At 42.1% G+C, this 18,195-nt stretch overlaps 1 protein-coding gene across 3 annotated transcripts in view; it reads right to left on the reverse strand.

The window, feature by feature from the left end:
- Window positions 1-18,195, reverse strand: part of Mctp2 (multiple C2 and transmembrane domain containing 2) — a 133,285-nt gene that overhangs the window by 10,822 nt on the left and 104,268 nt on the right. For all 3 annotated transcript variants that reach the window (XM_070043178.1, XM_070043177.1, XM_070043179.1), the window contains 3 exons: window positions 17,998-18,120; window positions 17,278-17,319; window positions 5,876-5,985 (listed from right to left, as the gene is read on the reverse strand). In XM_070043178.1, coding sequence (XP_069899279.1) covers window positions 5,876-5,985; window positions 17,278-17,319; window positions 17,998-18,120 — 275 coding nt within the window. The remainder of the gene's footprint in view (window positions 1-5,875; window positions 5,986-17,277; window positions 17,320-17,997; window positions 18,121-18,195) is intronic.

Genomic DNA, 18,195 nt, shown 5'->3' on the forward strand with positions numbered 1-18,195 from the left:
AAATTCATCTTTATGTTTCCTTGTCAGTTTCTGGATTTGGTCAAATGATTACAAGCCTACCACTCATTGAAGTGTTTCCTCCACTTCTTTATTGACGATTTCGATACACCTATGTAGAACCAGCCCCACCCTCACCTTTTCAGAGTAAAACTCGTAACAAAAGGTTGGGGGCAGGGGTAAGTTCAAAAGATGTGTCTGATTATAGGTGGGCTTCACATTTGCTCCAGCCACCTGTGGTGGCAAAGCATCAATCCCTATCACGTCACAACCCCAGACAAGCCCCATGAATGTCCACCAGTGCAGCTCACCACAGCAGCACTTACAAAGAAAATAACCTCACGAAGAAATCCCTCTACAAAATATCCAAGGGAATGAAAAGCTAGATTTATACTCTGCAATAACGCATGGGTGTGGAAAGCTATGAAAACAGAAGAATATCCACGCACCCAAAACTACAAAATGGATGTTCAAGGTAGAAATAGTGAAAAATATACATATAAGTATATTTGTAATATGTAGTGAATAATTGCATATAATAATTACATATATGTTACATAACATAAAAATCACATGTAATATATAATTCCATACTATATATAAATAATTATACGTAATATATAATTTGATACATTAATAATGACATATAATATGTAAATAATTACAGCTATATCACTGAATTTCTACATGTATGAATTCTGTGCTTACAGGTTTCATCCTGAGCACACCTCTGAAAGATACTTAATGCTAACTAGCTATGATTGAAGAGGAGGAAGGTAGGAGACACTGCTTCATTGGCTGTGTTTGATTATGTTTATAATGGACTCCTACTAGATATAATAGAATATCAAGAATATTCAACGGCATTAGCTTTTTTGCTTTTTTTAAAGTGAAAACATAACAGAAAATCCTGGATACAAATCCACTCTTTTATTTTTCACCTTGGCAGATTACTAGCTTAGTATGTTATAATTTGAAATTTTTCTGTTCAAACATTCCTTAACCAGAAGCATGACCACCAATATTGCACCAAGCTCTCAGTGTTTTACTCACATTTCACATATGCAAAAAACAACATCTTATAGAGACAGAAAATCTTTGATATTTTATCAAATCTCTTATCCCAGTATCTAGGACACAGTCATCTATGTACCGTCAACAGTACTATCTGGACTAAGTGTTAGCTACACTCAATTTTTCCTTGATCCTGTGCCAAGTTAGCATAAATATGAGAACAAAGCAAATCAGGTAGGATTTTGAAGACAAGGAAAGTTAACATAAATGTATAAAATTAGATTGAGAAAAAAGTATGCATTATGAGGGTTCCTTAAGGTGTAATACTATTATACCTTAAGAAAGTAAAATACAAGGTAAACCACATCTTAGCTCATTTTGGAAAGAAAAGGAAGAAGAAAAGGAAATGAGGACAACACTAGGCTGACATGAAAATAAGAAAATAATAAGAGTGTGACAATAAGATGAGACAAGGACTCAGGTCGGGGGTGGGGGAGGGGGAAGGTGAGCCAAGGTCTAGTTTTACTCTGATAATTCCTGTGAAATACTGGAATGCTGAGTTTATTTGCTTCCTGTGTGGTCCACGGGGATACAAGATAAAGAGCCAAACAGATTGCCACCCTGGCCTGAAGCGTACAGACTCCGCATAAAGCATGAGATACAGAGGATAAATGAAAGGAGGAAGAAGAACTATGCAAAAGTGGACATAACCATGCCAGCCAGGACCTTGACACTAGGTAAGGTGACCAACCAAAGTCGGGCCACCAACACAGATGGAAAAGTTTCACAAAGCATTAGGATTAAAAATAAAAGAGGATCTAATGTTGGTAGCTGCCCATGGTAACTGTTTAAAATCCTCTCTAGTAATATTCACTATCAAACCAGACAGTATAATCCCAGAACAAAACCCAAGAAATATGATTTCCCAATTACGTATAATGCAAACACGTACACACACACACACACACACACACACACACACACACACACACAGTACCACAAATAAGAACCAGCAGAAGAAATAATAGAGAGGAAGTTCCAAAATAAAAAAGATTTCCAGTATTGAGAACTAACCTGAAATGGTAGAAGTGATAAAAGTGGAGAATGAAAAGTAATACTATCACTAAGGAAGAGATAACAAAGAGAGGACCGAGAAGATTTAAAAAGAAAGTAGAATGCTGACAAAGGAAAATGACCATCTTTAGAAATCCAACTATAGAGTGAAATGTCTCAATGCTATAGAAACAAACACAGTACAAGATTGTCCATGGCAAACACTCAGGAAGGCATCACCCACGAAACGCAAAAATGAAAGACACCAGAGAAGTTCAGGCTCCCAGAACTGAGATGAAGAGTCCCACACTGATGAGGAAGTGGAATCAGCAGTTAACGTTAGACTTCGGGAAATTATGCTGCTAAATGAGGAGTGACAACTAAATGAATAGCAGAAGAGTATTTCAACTCCTGGCAATCAGAGGAAAATCACACACCTGAAAGTTAAATGACAGGCAGGGCCAGGTGACTTATGCCTGTCATCCTAGCTGCTCAGGAAGCTGAGATCTAAGGATACAGGTTCAAAGCCAGCCTGGGCAAGGGAAGTCCATCAGTCTCTTAGAAAAAGACTCCTCAGAAAAAGCTAGAAATGGTGTTTCAAGTGGTAGAGCGCTAGCCTTGAGTACAAAAAGGCTCAAGGACACTTAAAATCTCAGCCTATTACTAATTAGGCTACTTCACATTGGCTAATAAGCCAAGTCACCAGGAGAAGAAGAGTTTTAACACACTAAGAACTGATAACTTTACTTCAAATACATAGAAAACAAAAACTAACCAATCCACAAGGATAGACAAATTCCCAGTCACAGAAGATTTTAACATGTCTAAGAGAACCAGCCGACCAAAACTCAACACATGAACAATACACACACAACAAACCCTGTTGAAAAAATATGCACAAACATACATGTGTCTGCACAAACAATACACCCAATCTTTCACTTGCCAACATCAGGGGGGAAATTTATAGAAGCAGGCCATTGGTAAGTCAGTATTTTCTGAACATAAAGAAATTAAGGGACGAACAGGAAAAGTAGAAAACCAGATGTAGAAAATCCCTAAAGTGATAAGAAATTAAATAATGTATTCTGGGACCAAGAAAGAAATCAAAATAGGAATCAGAGACTAGCTCTCGCTAAATGAATGAATATAAAATTATTACGAGCCAGAATTCTTGGCAGAGTCCAATCTTTCCCATCTTCCAATCAAATCATTTATATTTTAAAAACAATTCACAGGCTCATCAATTTTCCTCCCATGGGAGCTCCACACATTTTAAGAAGGACTGATTTAAGGAGACATGAAACAAACGCCGAGGGAGGGGGGCCGGGGAATATTGAGTTCCTCCTTCATTCATTCAACCACATAGGCTCACCAAAGTGTAAATAAAGATACAATTGGCATTAATTAATTAATTAATGATGGTGCACACATCCCAAAAGCAGAGCCTACCTCCTCTCCAACCTGTCTGCCCTCATTGTTTTCATGGTTGGGCCAATGTGGTGATTACTTTCCTTGACTCCTAGGCAGGGACAAATGAAGTCTTCTGAATTCCTCACACAGACACAAAGAGACAGACAGATAACGGATGATGGATGGAAACAGATAGATAGATAGATAGATAGATAGATAGATAGATAGATAGATAGATAGATAGATAGATAGATAGATAGATAGATAGAAAGATAGAGACAAATTCCACCACCCCCACTTTGGACTTGTCTGTTATAATATTGTCCCTGCGTGTGCTTTCAGTCACAGTTTTCACCTGAGGTTGTAAACTCTCCTTACACCTGAGCCCTAGACCCTAGACCCCTCCTGGGTCTTTCTATCTTCATGATTGTTCTTTCCGACAGGGGATTCTCAGATGAGACCAAACGCATGATCCTATCCCTGCCCTGCTCTCGATGTGCTTGTAACCCACTTGCCCATCTTCCTCACCCAGGCAATCTCCACTTCCCTTCCGGGTTGGGGTGGGTTAGCTTCATCCCATTTGAATGTGATTTCTACATGGAGCCCTGAAACATGTGCTGGTGTGATTTCCCTGTTCTCCTAGATCCATGTGAATCTTGTTCTCTCCTTCCTCCTTGGAGATTTCTGTAGCCACTCAAGGACACCGTGGCTGGAGCCATTACTCCATCAGACCAGAACATACACCAGTACATCACCGCTCTTACCTGGCCTACCTGACGTCTCGAGCATATCAACGCTCTATGTTGAGTCATGATGTCATACGTACATTTGACATCTGTATCACATTCGAAGAGGTACTTACACAAAGTACAGGAAGGAATAAAAGAAGAAGACATCATGTATTCCCTGTCAATATAGCGCCGTTGGAGCTACCCCTCCCCCCCCATCCGTAGCCATGAAACTTGCTCCAAGAGTTTTATGTGAGACTGTTCGTTGCCAAAACTGAGGGTGAAAGTTTTCCTAGTTCTTAAGCACTGAATTACAATAGAATTCCAACCGGATGACACACGAAGTCCCACTTGAATGGGCAGCGGGGATGTTAAGGTCACCGCGATCATGCATGGCCAGAGAATTAATAGGAGCAGCTGGGCACAACAGGACTCTCTGTTCGTGGCTGAAAACACATCTCCGCCATGGCCGCCACAGCTGCACCGGGCACAGCTGCCCCCTCAGAAAGTGCTCTAAAACGCTGAGAGCCTCTTTAAATCACGCTGCCCTCTTCTCTCCTCAGACCCATTTCCTTTAACATTATCCACCACACAACAGGCACAGTTGTGTTTTAGAGAGGCGGAAGAATGGGGACCGTGTTCCCCCCCGCACACGCACACACAACATGATCTTCCTTCCTGGGCCTTGCCCCCACTTCAGAGCCTCCTCTTACCCTTCTCCCTTCTGTATGAAGGGGCTTTTCCTTCCACTCAAGACTCTGAATGATAAACCTCATCTCCAGACACCGCCACAGTCCACTCCCTATGTCAGGGGGCTGTTCAATCCCCTCCTCTGGACAAAGGGCCCCCATTGACTAGAGCCCTCATTCACCCCTTCTTTGCCAGCTGTGATCTTGTCCTCAGGGATACTGAGAAATCGTAGTGTTCATTTTTTCTTCTCTCTCTCTCCCTCTCCCCGCTATTAACCTCTCTGTACTAATCAGACTTCCTCCAACATCTGGTCTCCTGGAGAAAGAATTCTCTTGGGTTGGATTTGAGTCAAGGCTCTCCTGGTTTGATTTGGTTTTGTTGTTTGTTTGGGTTTTTCTATGTCTAACTACATACCAGCTGACAGCTTCTGCCCTCCGATGGACAGAGTTGTATGTGTCACGGACCGCATGGCTTATATAAGGATAAGTCTTGTCTACAAGGCACTGCCATGCTGAGACCCCTGAACACGGTGAATCAAGGCCCAGACATCCATCCAGGGGTGCGGTGAGCCATGTGCCCCCTTCTCAGATCACCCAGAGAAAGATTTCACGCCCGACACTCATTGCAATTTGGGATGCCGATGAGAAAGGCTTTCTGAGGGCATCCTTGAGGAAGAGGGTAACCTATTTTTACATCCCAGAATCTATCACCCAAACCAGGGCATGATGGAGAATGAAAAGGGACACTATTAATAGTCACCCTGGGACAATTCACGTACACTGAGCCATATGGTCACCCCAATTCCAAGGGGACACCCAACCGTGAAGCTGACAAGCCCAACACACAAGCCAGCCCACATCAAAGCAGGCTGGTATGATGCTCCTGCTTTCGTTTGCGTTGTAAATCCTCTGGCCTCTCGGTCCCCTCCTTCCACCATCCCTGATCTACTTTCTACCCCACATCATGCACCGATGACTTACTTTTTAATTCTTTCTCCAAAAGACGCTACTTCCTCCAAGATGTTTTGGACAGTGGAGACAATATCCTGGACCATATAGAGTCTCTCAATGAACCCCTTTTTCTCAGATTCCTGGGGAGACAGAAGCGAGATTTAACATAGCCAATGCATATTTTATTGTGCCTCTCCAGAACTCAGGCAACGGTATCAGAATTTAACCAACAGAGTTTTATGTGTCCAATGTATCACAACTTGTTGCTTTATTATCATCAGCTGCCTCTGTTCTCCCCCAGCTATCAGGTGGTGACAGGTCAAAGCCCCTAGAAACCAGGGGCTTCGCTTCTGGGCCTGGGTGGCCTGCACCTTCCCCTGCAGAATTCCACAGGGTCTAAGCCAAGCGGACTCCGTTCTTGCCCTTCTTCTCAATGTCATCTCAAGAACCCTCTTCTCTTGCAGTCCTGCAGTACTGCTCCCACCGCAAGGATATGTTGGAGATACACATAACACACTCCTTCACACTGAGGTTTCTTACTCAAACTGCTGCCATTTTATATCATGTGGCCAGCCATTGGCAGGTCTGAAGAACATTCCAGTCATTCCTCTTTGTTGGGCAAACACCAAAAGACCCCGCTTGAAGCAACTGGATCATCCATGGCCCTGGACCCCGGCCTCCCACATCATTTGTGCAAGGACATTTGAGAGTCGTCCATGTGTTCATGATAGCGTGAGCAATTAGAAGCTCATCTTCCTCGGTTTGTAATTCTTCGATGGCGACGGATTTCTGCTTTCTAAGAGCATCCTCCCCAACTTGTATACACAGACTTTAAATGTGCGTGTACCATGGTACAAACACAGAACGTTACCAACATAATCTAGACATTAGGCAAATGGCCAAGGAAAGAAAATTCCCTAATTTCTTCTCTTCTGCGAATATCTCCTAACTTCTCCTTGAGCCACACCGTACTTGGGGTGAGATAATCTCATCTCTCCTGCCCTTCTCTGGCTCATTGCTACTCAGGTTCAAGTCTCAACTTCAGATATCGTCTTTCTTAATGATAACTTTACTTGGGTTCAACTTACAGGAGGCTAATAAGCAAATGCTTCTAAGTTTAGGAATTGAGTCCTATCATATTCCCAGTGCATCAAGAGGGGGAAAAATCATGATATTCATCTTACGTTTTTGGCTTCATTAAACTGGAATCATGAAATGGAACACTACCCACCACCCTTGAGCGATGTCAACAACAGCACAAATTGGGTGATGACAGCAAAAAGCACTAGCTCCTTCTTTTATCTGCCCTTGTTTCTGAGGCTATGGATAAAACAGACCAAAGACGAAGGCCGCGCTAGAACGTAGTATTATTACCTTCTCTCTTGAAGTACTGGGGTCTACAATGACTTGAGGGACTTCTTCCCAGCTAGTCTGTTCTCTTACATAGCCATTTATTCTGTATTTCTTTTTTTTAACACTTTTTTATTGTAAAAATACTGTACAGAGGGGTTAGTTACATGAGTAAGGTAATGAGTACATTGTTTTATCGAGCAGTGTTGCCTCCTTTTTTGATGTTCCCCTACCAACCAGTTAATATAGGAAGAAAAAAATGAGTCTCATCATTCCTTCTCGCAATACCAAACTTGCAAGACACTTGCATTTTTATCCTAGTTTTAAATTCTTTTTTTCCCTCCCCTCCCTTACTATAATTCGCCTAAGCAGTTTGTATTAAAAATTAGATATGCAGCCAGACCGACCTCATTTATGTTCAGCCAACTGCTGACATCTATTCATGAACACAATGATGAAAACCCATCTCTGTCTCCTCCATAAGTGCCCGGGTTTAGAAAAGGCACATTTGAAAGCACTGGGGAATTTGACCCAAAGGGCAAAAGTGGTTTCCTCTTTTCTACAGAAACTCATTTAGGTCAAAACAATTTCTTGGAAAAATGGCTCAAATTTCCATGTGGTTCAATTTAATATAAAAAAAACTTCCTATTTTAATTGCCTGATTTTTAATTTTTTTTTTATTTTTGCCTATGCAACAACCAAATACTGCAGACTTGGTTGTAAAGAGAGGATTCCTGAATTAGTAATACCAGACCAATAAATGATTTTGACAAAGTCCTTTTCATTTTTAATGAGTTTGATGCTTTAGTTTCAATATTTGGAATGCAAAGACTAGGCTAAAAGGGCCTTACTATAATCCAGGGTAAAAAATAATAATAATTTATCATCCAGTTCCGTTTACTCTTAAGAAAGTAATCAACTGCATGTAATTTTTGTTTTAATAAAACAACTTGGTTTTATCGTATTGGTGGAACTCTATTATTCCATTTCATTTTCTTAAGCCCATTATTTCAAAGCAAAACAGAAACCTAAATTGTGCACATTAAAATGACAAACTGGTCATGATGGTCATGTGAACAGTTTAAATGACACCTAGTGGCATTTTAGTCCAATCTGTCTCTAATCCCATGCCAGGATTATTTTAAAAATATAATTTCTAATGTCACCTTTTCACTTGTAATACTTCACAAAATTGTTCTTAATCATCTTCAGAGCTACACTAAATGGTCATTAAATTGACACCTTAATTGACTCCACTGTAGATCATCATTAAGCAATACTTTTCAAGCCAGGCGCCAGTGGCTCACACCTGTATTCCTCCCCACTCAGGAGAAGTCCTACACAAGACTTTGCCACTGATAGATGAGAAGAAGAACTGTCCATCTGAGCCTATCTGAGGATTAAGACTGCAATAGTTTCTGTTCTCTGAAAAGCCTAGATGCCTTTGGCTACGGTCTGTGTGTACGCTGCAAGACATGGTAGCTTCTGTCCTAGAGGAGGATGCTATTTATATTTTCGTTCATTTTCTCCACAACCCTCCCATTCTGCTACCCTATGTCCCCACTTGAACTGATGGACCAGCAGATAAAGCCAGACTGCGCTATCTGACCTGGTTATCAGCATCACCAACAACTCATGCAGGTACCTCCTCCTTGGTACTCGAGATGCTTGGTTGATGAACAAATGGATGCGTGTAGGGCAAGAATAAGGCCCACATGTGTATAAGAGGATCAAAATTGATCCAGCTTACACTGATGGGTCAAAATAAGGACTATGATTTATAAGGCCCTGTGATCTCGTGGCTTTGAACTTGTATTAGACCACTTGTGGGGCTATAGCAAAGTCTGGGAGGCTTGCTGATGTGCCCAGTAAAGAGGTTTATTTGGACGATGATTTGGATGACTGAGCTTACCACCCGTGTGGGCCTTGCACAGCAGGGACCAAGAATGTGGCATGCCCTTGTGTTATAACAAGCAGTCTAGCAACCACTCATTCCACCGGGCTAGCATCACTCACTTTCCCCGGGTGGTTCATCATGGCCCAATTCCCTTCCATGAGTCTCCTGCTCACTGTCACACTGGGGACCCAGTTCCTAGCAGTCAAACCCTTGGGAAACATACCCAAACAGAGCCTACCCAGAGAAAGCTTTACCCATCTCTTGAGTCCCAATTACACCATCAGGAAAAATGAGGGCCATAATTCTTGCCCTGATGGGCATATGGTGAGAACACGAAACCCTATCAGATACATTTATTAACAACCTGGATTACTCTCCAGGTGTTTCCTAAACATAAGCACTTCCCCTTCAAGAAGGGCGGGGGGAGGACAAAGAAGGGCTTCCTTTTGTCTGGTTGAAAGAATAATGGTTTAATTTAAGTCTCCAAAGAAATGATCTTCGGGACAAGTCTACTCATGTCACCCCGAGTTGCAGGAAAGATCATTTGGCAGCTCCCTGCACCACGCTGCTTTTATTTACACATTTCAGATTGAACTGGGGAGTGTGGTGGTAACATAGTTTAGCAAACACAACATTACATCTGCGGCAGCCGCAGCAAGGCCGAGGAAGGGAATGAGTCACGGAGAAAGTCGCCCGGTGAGCCCTGTGCCTGTGTTTGCATTTCCCTTTTTCTCATGCAGGCTCATGATTTATATGTATGCAATCAAACAGTAGAGATGGTCACTGGTCAGGTTGTGCAAGTGGACACCATGATGGGGATTAGACATCGATTTCCACTGGGTTTTTTTTTTTTCCATTTGAAAAAGAAGAGGATTTTACTTGTCATTCAAAAACCTGAAGAAGCCCACCATTCACATCTCATAAAATTCCCTTAAAAAATACTAAAAGGGGGGACAAAATAGCACTGACTGCAAAAACGAACTCTAAATTTGTAACTCGAAATAGCAATCTGATAAAGATGAATGCAAGGTCGGTCACCTTTCTATAAATTATCTCCTTTTCTAGAAGACATCAAATGGATCGAGTCTTTTGGACTAAGTTTTATAAACAGCCGCATTAAAGACAAATAAAGTGCCCACAGCATAGCATAGCTGCTGTTCGTTAAAAAAAAAAACAAAAACAAAAAAACCAAAGGCCATCAAGAATAAATCAGAAGGCAAGCCCTTCCTTCCTCAGAGCCTTGTGTTCTCTCCTGTGTTTCCAGCAAGTCTAACACCGTAGGTGCAATAAACTAGCTTTGAACCTCTGGGAGAGAATTAACACCATCAAAATGAATTTTCAACTGAGAATTAATTATATAATCAGTATGTTACTTTAAATCTTTCCTGCATGTTCTGATTTAGAAAAACTCTCATTCCTCTATTAATTATCTGAACCAAACCAGAGATATCCCTGAAAACTGACCCGGGTAAGGAAAAAAAAAATTCTCCCAACACTTTTAAAAATGAAGTTCTACTCATCCCAGAACACCCACAACTTCCGAAAGCATTGGATGCAAAATTTTTAAGCCTCAAATCTTCCCATTATTTTTAGTCACCCAGAAGAGAGATGCAAAAAAAATGTGATCTTTGGACAATGAAAATGCATTTGGTCTATTCTCTATTCCACTCCATAGTAAAATCCTGTAACTTGAAAACTTCAGGAATTATGATGTTAGAAACAGGGCAGCATTTAATGCAAGAAAACTTCTCCATCATCTGTCACAACAAAGAGCACAACACATCATTTCTCATAAATGCGATTAAACTTGTTCTTTGGGAATCTCAGAGCTTAATACACCAGGAAATACCTTAAGATTTTTTTTCCTATGAGACTTTATGATTGGACAGTCTGTCTTTGTCTCTGTTTTCTGTCTCTGGCTCTCTCTTTCTTCCTCTTTCTTCCCTTACAGAGTATTTGAATAAAGGTGGAAGGAGATGTCTATACTCTTTCTAAAGAACATTTCTTTCTCAGGTAGTTCCTTTATTTTGGGAAATGAATACACAGGCTTCAGATGTTGAACCACCATCATTGCTAAGGGCCTCCATACTGCTCTATCTGTTCGTAATACCAGGCGCCACACTGGTACTTACCAACAGGTGATTGGTCCTAGAAAATAAAAGGAATCTCCATGGAGGACCTAAACACTTCATCCAAAAGATGAAAAGTTAATTGATGGAGAGACATCCAAAACTAGAAGATAGATGATTGATAGATAGATACATAGATACATACATAGAAAGATAGATACATAGATAGATAGATACATAGATAGATAGATAGATAGATAGATAGATAGATAGATAGATAGATAGATAGATAGATAGATAGATAGATAGATAGATATAGATAGATAGATAGATAGATAGATAGATAGATAGATAGATAGATAGATAGATTGATAGATAGATAGATAGATAGATAGATAGATAGACTGATGGATGTATGCATGGATGGATGGGTTGGTGGATGGATGGATGGACATGGATGGGTGGGCAGACGGATGGACATATGGACAGATCGACACATAGATGGATAGATGAACACTAGTCAATCAGGAGGATGGTGGAGAGACATTTTGAATACTGAAACCCATGGCTTAAGATGTACTTTAACATGTAAGTTGTGAAAGTACGAAATACATCCAATACCCATTTGCATCTTTTTATTATAAAATATGCTTCAATCAACAATGTCAATGTTTCTTAAAAGAAAATCTCTGTATCTGTTTTGATTTTTCAATCCGTAATGGATAGAGAAGAATTCCTTTTTTCATAAACCCTATCCAGGCACTAACGACCTCACTGATGATGGTTGAAGTCCTTTGGTAGCCCAGTTTCAAACAAACAAACAAACCAAAACAATCCAGGCCACAATACAGGTTCCAGAGTAGAATTTATTTTCCCTGCCAGAAATAAGTAGGTGATTTTTTTTCTCTCTTACTACACAGCCTTGTGATTCCTTCTTCCTGATGTTAACAGTACATGGTAAAATATTCCATGTAAGTGATTGTCATGCTAGAAAAAAAGAAACTCTAATGCAGGTATTTATATCTACCTTCCGCAATGAAAACAAGATATTATTGTCTTGTCTGACCTTTCCCAAGTGAGAGATACAGCATCCTACACAATAGTTTCTTGGTTCATGCTTCAATTACTGACCTTTACTGTGTAGAAAATTAATGCAATTTTCATTGTAATCCATCCGTACAAATAAGGCCCACACGGAAGGATTCCACATATGGAATCTAATACAAATAGGAAATGTCAACCGATTGCTGGTGGCTGAACTTACCCATTATCTGTTTGTTCTGAGGTCCCTAGCGAACTATACTTATAACAAGCAATTTCTTACATGGGCCATCAGGTGTAAGAAAGAAGGATTTCCTCTCTTCAAAGGTGAGTCTGAATGTTTCATCTCTCAAAAGCAAAAAAAAAAAAATCTAGTTACCCAAAACTTTTATGCCATCACTAAAAGTTCATGAAAGAAAAGACAAAATTGTGGTTTTTCGAACACACATTACCATCGTGTGCTTTCAGCAATGAGAAGGAACAAGAAGCTCTAACTGATGTCATTTTACAACCATCTCTGTTCCAGACAGTAAATGTGTGACAGACCCCAGACTGCGTTCTGTTCTGTGCTTCAGAGACAGACACAAGAAGGGATGGGAGTGGGGCAGGGAGAGGCAGCCTTTCATCTTCCAGAGACTTCTGGGATGGTACTAGATAGAAGAGGAGCTAGCAATTAAGGAGTGTCACCGTCAAGATGAATTGTTTGGGGATAGAAAGGAGTTTCTCTTCTTCTCCGGTTGTGCCTGGAATGGCCGAGTGTTTATCACTCGTAAACAGTCCCTCCTGGCGCGGATGTGTTACACATCCCAGGAGCAAGGGCTGTCTTGTCTAACATGAGGCATGAGAAGCACCCAGTGTGGAGAACACCTCCAGACAGAACGCCGGGATGAAGAATCACCAGTCACTCTGGGCACAGGCCTAGGATGAGCACTTGAAGTGGAGCAGGCTACTACACACTGAGACAGAATGATGTGCAGCCCTCTCTAGGGAATGTACCCTCCAGCAGTCTTGACTTTGAACTTCAGGCTGAGCTAAATCTAGTTCTGCAACTCTCAAAAGAGAAGGGAGCATCAAGGCCAACTTCCTAGGAAGTTGCAGGAAGGTACAGTCAGCAGAAGGGGCAGAAAGAGGAGTCAAACTTAAGAGTTTCAATTACCTCCATCTAGATATTGCAGGGAAATGCAACATTGAGGACTCAAGTATAGTAAAATAATGGTAATAATAATAATAATGGAAATGCAATGGCTATAAAAAATTATCTTAGAATACTTGAATGAAAACATCTTAGAAATGGTCTCATCATCTGGGTACCTGTAATCCTAGCTACTCAGAAGGCTGAGATCTGAGGATCACAGTTCAAAGCCAGTCTGGGCAGGAAAGTCCGGGAGACTCTTATGTCCAATAAACTACTCAGAAAGTGGCGCTCTGGCTCAAGTGGTAGAGCAATAGCCTTGAATACAAAGAGGCTCAGGGACAGTGCCCAGCCCTTGAGTTCAAGCCCAAGAACCGGCACATGCACGCACACACACACACACACACACACACACACACACACACACACACACACACACACACACACACACACACACACACACACACACACACACACACACACACACACACACACACACACACACACACACACACACACACACACACACACACACACACACACACACACACACACACACACACACACACACACCCCCTATGGCCTGATTTTGTTGCCTTTGAAAATACTCCTTTATCAGATAGCCCAAAGATATTGGGTCACAACTTTCTCAAAACGGAGGATGGGGCCAGGAGCAGCTCATTTAAACCAACTTGGGCCAAAAGAGATAAATCTCTCACTTCTGAGCTTTGGTATAAAAAAAAGTAGAAGTTTGCCTAGTGTGATTTTTTGTGATATAATAAGAAATATATATTTGGTTTGTGTCCTGGGCTCATGGCCAAAGCTCTTGGAATTGCCCGAGTGAAAAAGAGTTGCACGAAGTATGTTTTGTTCTGTTTGGTTTTATCCTCCATGCCTAAAATCACTCTAGAATGTAGAAAGGGAAAGAGAAACTTTTGCAGTTGAAATCATGATTTTTTTGCACCTCGCTTTAAGTTAATGAGGCCTTTGGGGTTGTTTGTTTTTAAAAAATAAAATAAAGTTTATGGCCAGGCACCAGGAATTCTCACCTGTATTCCTAGCTAGTCAAGAGACTGAGAACAAGAGGATCACAGTTCAAAGAAAGGCCAGACAGAAAAGTCTCTGGGACTTCACTTCCAAAGTAAGCAACAAAAAAGCTGAATGGGAGGTGTGGTTCAAGTAGTAGGACACAAGCAAAGTCAAATCCCAGAACAAGTGAAAAAAATGTATTACACCATAATGTCTGAATTAACCTTCCAAGTTAGTGACTGTAGTAGCAGAAGCTACTAATTCATCTCCTCAAATTCTCTTGCTTTTATTTACTTCATTTTGTGCCAGTTCTAGGGCATGAATGCAGGGTCTGAGCCCTGTCCTTTAGCATGCTTGCCCAAGGCTGACACTACTATTTGACCCACAACCCCATGTCTAAATTTTTGGTAGTTAATTGGAGATAATAATCTCACAGACTTTACTGTCTGAACTGGCTTCAAACCAAGATCCTCAGATCTCAGCCTCCTTCTGAATAGCTAGGATGACAGGCGTGAGCCACCAGTGCCTGTCCTTTTTGAAATACCTTCCTCTGAAGATCAGCAGACCTTGTTGCATTACAGCTCTCAGAACACATTTCCTTCACAAATTTAGAGAGGAAACTCAAGAGAGTCTCCTGGCTCAGCACCTTCACATTCATGTTTTTTCATGCATGCCATATAGACCAGGCTCTCAAAAAAATGTTTTTTAGAATGACGTTGTACCAGTGAAAAGGAATGGGTAGGAAACAAATGCCCAACACTTTATAGTCTCAGCAAGTTCTGGGACAACTGGATTTTGCTATTGCTACCGGATCCCATGTGCCAGCCCCTCCTCCTCACTCACAAGCACTGAAGAATGGACTGTGACATGTGTTGCTGAGCTGGAAGTATCACTCGATTCCCCAAACAATGTTTTTGTGCCTGGCATTAGTCTATCTGAGGCAACGAATCTAGTAAAAGCTTTATCAACCAGGATGAGTCAACATGAGAGCCACATCTGAGCCATTAAAACTAATTAATAGATCCTGTCTCCCTGATTTAGTCCAGTGTCAAGCACACCAAAGACTGCCATAATCCTCCTCTTCTTCCTGTTAAGAGTCCCATTAGGAATAAAATCCCATGAACTGGATTTTAGAAGAGCCATTAATGATGAGGGGGAAAAACTGGTTGGCGGGGAGACCGGCCATGCGACCAGAGACACATGTGACTGGCAGACAAGCCCTAGACTTCTGGAAAACAGAGATAGCTGGAGGCTGAGACATCAGGAGGGTGGTGATTGAACCATCCTTGCCTTCCTACACAGCCACAAACAAACCAAACAGTACAAGGCTGTGTTCAGGTTGGTACTGGGCCTGGAGGAAGGGCAGAAGCCTCACACTCCCACCTCCTACCTTCCCCTGACCACCAAGGCCATCTGGCTGGGCCCAGAGTTTCACTCTTTAGAATAAATCAGTGAGTGTTTCCTGAGGTTTATGAGGCATTCAGGATCTGTCACATCCTTGGAGGGGGATGAATAACAAGTCAGTCCAAAGGACAAGAAGATCTAGACTTGTGATGGGCACCCTCCCAATGAGCGGACAAGTTCACTGGCACTCAGCATTTTCTCTGTGAATACCTCTGGGTATGCACTTGGCATAGCCATGAGCATTGAGATTCAAAGACTTTATCATCCAAAAACCATTCCTACTAGCTCCTCAGAGAGCAGGTTGCATTGGATGGGACCTCTATCCTGGAAAAGGTGGATTTCTTTGTAACTATGTAACTTGGTTTCATCGTTTGGCCAGTGATGGTCATCTGGAGAACAGCAAATAGGATTTACATTGTAATCCACCCATTTTCTTCAAATGGGCAAAAAAAAAACCATCTGGTGTACTTAATTAATTTTTAAGGCCCTCGATGACATGGATGGAAATTTTATTGCAGGAGGATTTGCTGGCATGCTAGCTCTTACGGTTCACCTTTCAGTCCCTTCCCTCCCCCTCCCCCAGCCTCCTCCCTGCGACGCACGCCAGCCCCATAGATCCACAGGTTTTGTTTTTTGGTTTTTGGTTTCTTAAGGGACTGCAAACCCAGGAAGCTTAGAAATATCTCACTTGGCATTCTGCTATTCCCCCCCCCCATTTTCTTCCAGAAGGTTTGTCTGCAAGTGTAATGACAACAAAAGCAGCAGATTTGAGAGATTGTCCCAGGAGGAGAAAAGGGACAGATGTACACAAGACACGGAGCTGCAAACGCTGCCAGCAACAGCTGGACCAGTGACAGGCTCGGAAGTGGGTTGACCGCACCGTAGCGTGCACACAGCCCCACGGAGCGGCGATCTCCCTGCCTTTCTCCCAACTTCCCCTGGGCTGCCTTTTATCTACAAAGGGGAGGCCTGATCTGGGCTTACATCCAGCCTCTGGCTTCTTGGTATGCTTTTCAGGACACATTTCTTGCTCTATCCCTTCTCACCACCCCACTCTTGACAGTCCTAGAAAAGCACGCAGACTTTTACACAGTCCATTCTGTCTTCCAGAAAGATACACAATTAGGATCTATCAATTGAAAGAGATAAAACTGGTATGATCCGTAAGACAAATGCTACTGCTATCACAGTTGGATAAGGAGGCAAACTTATGGTACAATTATTCTATGCTGTTTTATTTCGTTTTGGTGAGGTTCTTTCCCCCACCATTTTATTTGCATCAACTAGCTGAACAACGGCGCGGGGAGGTGTCAGCCTGACCCCTCTATGTCCGCCCCCACATGCCTTGATTGCATTCACCCTCCAGGTCTCCAAGCCCATCTCAAGCTATTCCATCCTACATATCCAGAACGTATGGATTTCAAACAGTCTTACTATGCTGTGCACTCTGTATAGCTCTGCTGCCAGCATGAATGCCCTTTTCCAGCTCTCTCAGGACGAGTTCACGTACCTTATCATCATCGTCTTCCTCCTCCTCTAGGTCTGTGCTGTCCTGAAAAGAGACACCCCCCCACACCCACAATTCATTAGTACAGATTGACTGCCAGTTACACAAGGCAAATGAAACTCATGCACCTGCTTAACTTCTTTCTACAGGGCTTAAGCACTGGCCTATTTAAGGTCCGCTATAACCCTCTCATGTAATCACACGTTTAAAGTTCAGGGACATGGTGGCAAGACCGTAAACAAGAAGTACAATCTACATAGAAACTGTGAACTCTCAACAAAGCTATGAGGCGAGCACCCTCTGCAGGTGTGCAGCCGAAGGAAAGCATCGCTAACCTCTACCATCTAAGAACAGTTTTTCTTGCTCTGTGAGGGCCAGAAGCTGCACTCTTCCATTTGTGCCGAGTTTGTGGTCACAGTGACTTTTCTCTTTGAGACCACACCTCCCATTAGACAGTAGAAAACACATTCGGCTGCAAATAATCAAATTAAGTCACAGGCTTTCCTGTGCCTTTATGAGTTTCCTCGGGCTCCTGTGTTGAAAGGCCTAAGGAAAGAAGAACAGCCCAGACTCCAGTGTTAACGAGCAGGTGTCAGGAATGTATTTGGGGATGTTCCTCGTGGCTCAAACAACATTTGAGCACCATGTGGTGATGGTGATAGTGGTGGTGGTGGTGGTGGTTGATGCAAGACAAATACCAGTACCGTGTGAATCTCTGCTTACCTGGCTATCCTGTGTACTGTTGACCTTTCCTTTCATGGGTCCGATGAAATTGTAGACAAAAAGCAGGAGTAATGCCAGGGGGATCATATAGAGTTCAAAATTCCAGACCGTGACCAAAAACACCTGATTGGAAGACAAATAACGTCAGACATGTTGGATGATAAAACAGCAAGAGAGCCGGGTGCCGGTGGCTCGAAC

The sequence above is a fragment of the Dipodomys merriami genome, unplaced genomic scaffold, assembly GCF_024711535.1.
Source record: "Dipodomys merriami isolate MVZ:Mamm:240054 unplaced genomic scaffold, mDipMer1.0.p SCAF_33, whole genome shotgun sequence".
Taxonomy (NCBI): Eukaryota; Metazoa; Chordata; class Mammalia; order Rodentia; family Heteromyidae; genus Dipodomys; species Dipodomys merriami.